The sequence below is a fragment of the Acyrthosiphon pisum genome, chromosome X (genome assembly GCF_005508785.2).
Source record: "Acyrthosiphon pisum isolate AL4f chromosome X, pea_aphid_22Mar2018_4r6ur, whole genome shotgun sequence".
NCBI classification, from domain to species: Eukaryota; Metazoa; Arthropoda; class Insecta; order Hemiptera; family Aphididae; genus Acyrthosiphon; species Acyrthosiphon pisum.
In genome coordinates this window covers 60,840,816-60,847,476 of record NC_042493.1, presented here as the reverse complement: position 1 = coordinate 60,847,476, position 6,661 = coordinate 60,840,816, and the positions used below count along the sequence as shown (strand labels likewise).

At 27.0% G+C, this 6,661-nt stretch overlaps 1 protein-coding gene across 1 annotated transcript; it reads left to right on the top strand.

Moving 5' to 3' along the window:
- The first annotated feature begins 2,038 nt into the window (after positions 1 to 2,038).
- On the top strand, positions 2,039 to 5,250 carry LOC100159484 (bifunctional coenzyme A synthase). The gene is made up of 6 exons (XM_001944760.4): positions 2,039 to 2,933; positions 3,491 to 3,639; positions 3,706 to 3,915; positions 3,985 to 4,239; positions 4,304 to 4,480; positions 4,748 to 5,250. The coding sequence occupies exons 1-6, from the start codon at positions 2,372 to 2,374 to the stop codon at positions 4,943 to 4,945; spliced, it is 1,551 nt and encodes a 516-aa protein (XP_001944795.1). The 5' UTR covers positions 2,039 to 2,371; the 3' UTR covers positions 4,946 to 5,250.
- The last annotated feature ends 1,411 nt before the right edge of the window (positions 5,251 to 6,661 follow it).

Genomic DNA, 6,661 nt, shown 5'->3' with positions numbered 1-6,661 from the left:
CAAAATAATATTCTATTAACTTACTAGGGAAATGTATTTATTTAGGTAACTTAATTTAAGCTAAAACTACATCTGTAAACAATATGTTAATATATAATATGAACTAATGGGCTAGTTAGTAGCCGATGTTATTAATATCGATAAAAAAAAAATTATTAATATACAATATGGTGATTTTTATTATCATTCATCATGATTGAAAAATACTAGGTACTCATGGTTTCAACAACTATTAAAATGATGGCCGCACACTATATTTATTTTTTCTATCTACTATCTAGTTTCTGGGCCACATGCAACATAGATAAACGCATTCACGCAAAATATAATTTTATGTTCTTGAGTTATCTTAGAGTAAAATCAGTAATCACCCATTACAAAAATTATAGAGAATAATATTTTTGAAGGTAGGTATGACATATCGAGTTGTCTAAATATTTTCCCAAAACATTTTTTTTACCTATCGGTTTAAATTATTTTTTTTTTTTTTTTGAATATAACGTAAAATAATAATAAATATAAATCCAATATGTCAAACCCTCAAAAATATTATTCTCAATACTTTTTGTAATAGGTAATTTTATTCCATGATTACCTATACCTACTTAAAAATCTTTTTAAAAAAATGTACGGGACAGCGTTTTATCCTAGTTAGTGGTTGCGCGTGGTCTGAGAGAAAACAAATATTGCGCAGACATACTCTAGGTTTTTGAAATTATTTTCTTTAGAATTAAAAAAAATAAAAAATATTCTAAAAATAAAAAAGGTTTCATTTCTATAGTTAACAATTTTATAATTGTTTTGTATACTGAAAAAATTGAGACGGCGGATTTATTAGGTACTTATATGAGCTGTATTCGGTAGAATCGATGTGCAGATATTATTATAAACACTATTAAACATTTAAACAGTAGCTGAGTAGCCGGCGGTGTTGATACGCTCGAGTGCTCGACAGTGTTGAGTTGTCACTAGAGCGCAGGCAAAATATAAAAGCATTGTCTTTAGGCGCATTAATTCTTCTTAATCCGACTCTGGGAACCTACGTCGATTATCGTGTTTTATAATGAATAGGTAACCGTGCCTTCGATAATTCAGCGCTGCTGTAAGCGTGATAGATGTGATAAGAAAGTATGATGAATATGATTGTGATTGACCAGCATGTTTCTAAACTGCTGGAACCGCTGTTTGGTTCGCTAGGTTGTGATCAATATGATGAATTAAAAAACGACATCCTCCTATCACAAGCAGCGTAGTTTTGAGTTGAATTAAAAAATTACAATTTATAGTTGCTGACGAAGCGTTACAGCAGCGCTGAAATATCGAAGGCACGGTAACACTTATAACTGTTATTCAATTATACATTTATATTTTATACATTATACCAATACGTAGTAGTAGGTACATAATGCTTATATAACATAACTGTATTTATTATTCATAATGCAATTAGCTATTATACAAGAAAATCTATTTAAATACCTATGTAAACTTAATAAGAAAGTGCCGACATTTTGCTGTTGCATATTATACGCATTACCATTACGCATATTATCATTGGCATGAAATAAATAAAGAGCGATTACTTTTACCTACATATAATTTACCTTTTGTGTTATTGTTGTCTATAATTGACTACGTTATAAACTACGACGGTACCTATACATTGTTTTACTGTTTACTATATTTAAGATCAGCAAGTATGTTATATAATATACAAAACATTTTATTATTTAAATTAGGTAAAGGTACCAAACACAGATATGGGTACATTAATTAAAGACAATACTGGAGGTATACTACTTGATATTGTAAGTGACAAACGAAAGAGAAAAATTCTAAATTTCTAACCACAGACTATTCGGATTTCATAGTTCAAAAAGATGTGATTTTAGAAATTACGATCCACACCTCGTAGTTCTTTAAGTTTTATAAGTGCCAAATTTACCAAAGTGATACAATTGATAACATATCAACAGTAATTATTATCAATATACAGGTATATAATATATAGGTATCAATACACGTTGAATATAATAATTATATTATAATCAATGATATCATTGCTATCAGTTATCATTATATTAATCGGATCTCTTGAGTCTCAAGCGCGAAATCGGAAAATGGAAATATCATTCAACCAATTACCAAGGTGAAATATTTGTTCTTTATAAGGTGTCCGTAAAAAATATTACATAACTTTTTCGTGTTATTGAAATGTTGGTTTTCAATAATATATTTTAATTATTTTTTTTTACGATATAAATTTTTTTATTAAGTTAAATCACTCGTTTTTAAAATCGTTAATTAGCGTCCATCGTTTGTGATACCTACCTACCGATAAGACGTGTTTGTTCCTTATAAATATATTATAATGGCTAATACTGGATTGTTGATATGTTCGAATCCATTTCGTCTGCTTCGCATATTTCCACAAATACAACGCGATGTACAAAGTACGCTTTACGTCCATTTCTTTCCGCTTCCAATGCCGGATAAAAAAACTGTACGACATCGATTCATGATGATAGATGCTTACAAAAATCTAAGTCCCATGAACGTGGATGTGCGCATCCTCTTATGTGGTCTCAAGGGCACATTAAACTCTCAGATCACCACTAAACGACCAGTAGATGTGATTTTTTATGACGACCATATAAAGTCTGAACAACTTCATCATGTGATGTCGTCATTAAGTAACAAGTCTCCTAATTGCAAGACTGTATTCGTACAACCAAATGAAGCTTATAGTTCAAATGATACAAAGGAAAATAACCAATACGATGAAATGGAAAATAAACTGTACGAGAGTGTGGTTTTAGGTGGCACTTTTGATAGATTACACAAAGGCCATAAAATATTATTAAGTACAGCTGCGCTAAAATGCACTAGAAAATTAACTGTGGGCGTAACCGACATTTCCATGTTAGATGATTGTAAGTTTATATTATCTTAATAAAATTAAGTAATTTATTAGATTAACCTTACATATATATTATAAACAAACGTTAAACAAAAACATAAATTTGTATTGTTATTAAAACCTAATAGGTACTTGTTGTTTTAATACTGATAATATCAGTTTATTATTTACAATCATAATATTATGCAAATAGTTTTGATTATTTCACTTAAGGCGGTATTAATTTATTTTTTAATTTTGAAATTTTCCTTTTAGTTCAATACAAATTTAATAAATAAGAATACAATTTTTGATATCATTACTGCTAATTTACTTCAGAACAATTAAAGAGTATATATTTTGTAAATTACATAATGATTGTTATATAGCATTATAATTTATGTAACTACTATCAGTATCTTTTCCATGTAAAAGTAGGATACATTTTTTAAACATTACATAGAATGTAAATTACAGTTCATATTAGAAAAACTGTTCTTTGTTTTGTATTAAGGTAACTATATATTATTGATTATTATTTAATACCATACCTAACCATAGAATTGAGTGCACTTCTATTTAATTTTACAGCCAAAAAATTAAAGGAACTTATTGAGCCTTGTAATACTCGAATAAGTAATGTTGAAGGATTTTTAAAAGATATTGATCCAACATTAGAATATGAAGTATTGCCTATTTATGATATTTATGGTCCAACAATTCATGATCCTACATTTCAGGTTTTCAATTTAAATTTTATAATTATATTAATTGTTCGTTTAGTATTTTTAAATTTTATATTTTAGATGATTATTTTAAGTGAAGAAACTGTGAAAGGTGGAGAGTTAATTAATGAGAAAAGAATTCAAGCTAATTTACGACCCCTCGATATAATACCTGTGCCATTATTAGAGGAAGATAAATCAACAAGTGATTGTTGCGAAGAAGAAGAACAAAAAATAAGTTCAAGCAATTATCGCATGCGAATGTTAGGTACACTCTTAAAACCACCACAAGTAAATAAAATAAACAATTTGAAGTTTCATGTTTTATTGATAGTTTATATTCAACACTTTTATGTTTAGCCAAATCCTAATATACCCTCATGTCCATATATTATTGGATTAACTGGTGGAATTGCAAGTGGTAAATCATCTATTGCTAATTATTTAAAAGATCTAGGAGCTTTTGTAATCAATGCTGATACTGTGGCGCATAAACTTTATGATATAAATCAGCCTGCATACCAAGCTGTTATTGATGTGTTTGGTTCTAGCATACTGACTACAAATAAAGAAGTAGACAGAAAAAAATTAGGTGCCATAGTTTTTAGTGACAAGGTAATGGTTATGTCAGTATTGATTTATAATATTTCTTAACTATTGTATATTATTGTTTTTTTAGGATAAAATGGAACAATTAAATACAATACTTTGGCCTCTAATTTTGAAAAGAGTAAAATCAATAATCCAATCGACCAAAGGTCATAATATAGTTGTATTAGAAGCAGCTGTTCTTTTAAGTGCAAATTGGCAAGACCATTGTCATGAAATATGGGTTTCAATTATTCCACGTAAAGAAGTAAAACATGATTCATTAAATAATAGTATTACAACATTTTTAAAAACTTGGAGGCTATGACCTAACTATTAGGACTTAAGTTAAGCTTTATAACATTTATCATTTTTAATATTTGAATATTTTTGATAGATAAAAATCTCTCAATTAAATAATAAATTATTATTATTTATATAATATACCTCTTAGAAAATTATAATTGCGTATGCTGTATACTGTATAGTCTAGATTCTAATTTTAAAAAAAAGTTACATAGTTTATATTTTATAGGCTGAGATAAGACTTCAAGAGCGCAATAAATTGAGTAAAAAACAAGCGCTTGAACGAATTGAGTCTCAACCATCAAATTATGAATATGTTGAAAACGCAAATGTTTTATTTTCGACATTGTGGAGCTATAATTTTACTCATATTCAAATTAAAAGAGCATGGAATAGTCTTTTGAGTAGAGTTTCTAGTAACCACTGATATTTTTCAGGTCTTAAAATGTTTTATTACATTTATTGAAAAGGTTTTGGCTTATTATATCAATACAATATGTATACTGTTTAGATTTATTGGTGAAATGTTTTTTTTTTTTTGTTATTTTTTTTTTAATAATTATTCATAATAAAATGATTATGTAATAAAAAAAAATAACTTTGCAATATTGTATTTGGAAATTTTACCAAAAAAATCATGAATATTATAAATGTAAAGAAAAGGTGTAAAATAGTTGTCAAAAAAACATAGGTCAGCATAAAAAAAAAAATTAACATACATTTTACAAATAACTGATGTGTTTTCTATGTGATAAAAGACTTCCTAATAGTTTGCCTCCAACTTATAATAAACTGTTAATTCTTATAAACAATTTAAATTATATTTTATTCAATTTGATAAAATATAATATTATATTACCAATATACTAATTGAATAAGAAAAAGTTTAATAAAGAAGATTGAAATTGGATATTGTCAAATTATTGTCATCTTAGGATAAATTTAAGAATTATTTTGAATACTTGGCGAGTGATAACTATATTATTATGCTATTAGAATTTGAGGAATACATTATTAATAAACAATTTAAAAAAAAAAGCAGGTAAGAGGATGTCGCTCTGCTGTACAGTAGGTTACAAGCGGGTCATTGTATAATGGGTTGGATTAGACTTAAATTCAATGATAAAATATCATTGTATAAGAAAAACGATTCTGAGCGGAGACGGTTTGTCAGTCTGGATATTTTATATTGATATTATTTATTTTATCATGCAAGTTGAATTAATATTATAATATTATAATTTTTCATTAGTTTCTATGGTGATAAACAAAGCGTTAGAAATTAGAATGCCATTTTTAGTGGTTTTTCCCGTGGCATTAAATAACTATTGATAAAATCGGAAAATGACCTCTCAAAAGTACCATCTTGATCTAATTTACTAAAATATAACATACTATATATTGAAATCGAAGCACTCCTTCTGGTAGAAATTAAAAAAAAAAAAAATAAACTCCATTATAAAACCAATAGCTTCCTCGCTCCACTCAGAATCTAAAATAAAGTTTCCTAAATAGTTGTTTTATATAACAGTTAAAAGACGACAATAACTTGCACAGTACCTAATTGTTAACTTTTAATGTCTTTTTTTATAATAGTTTTGTAAAGGAAATAGCCACTAAAATTTAATATTGTTCAAGATTAAATTGAAAGCAGCAAACGTTCCAGTTTTGCAATAACACCTCACTAATTTTTTTATTAAATGTAATTTATAATATGGACAACCTTGGATTGTAATTTTGAAACATTATTTAATGACTCACTACTCACTAGTTTATAACAGTTTAAGATAAAATAATTTACAGATTTTGGTGTATTCCTATTAGGTACATCATATTTTCAATAAATGTACAATTCTGAATTTTTATTATCTATCATTGGCTATTATGATAAATTATTTTTATTTTATTCTTGATGGTTTACCTAAAACCTTTGTTAGGGTAAACTGGTTTGAAAAAAAATGTACCAGGATGTTTGGATCATATCATTTACATCGTTCAGTATCCCGGCGCGGGATAATATGCAATTTTAAATCGGTTAAATCTAGAAAATTTCTATTACAATTTACAACTCACGAAAATAAGATTTATAAATGTAAAATTGTATCGGTTTTCAGTAGTAAAATTGAAAAGCTATAAAATAAAT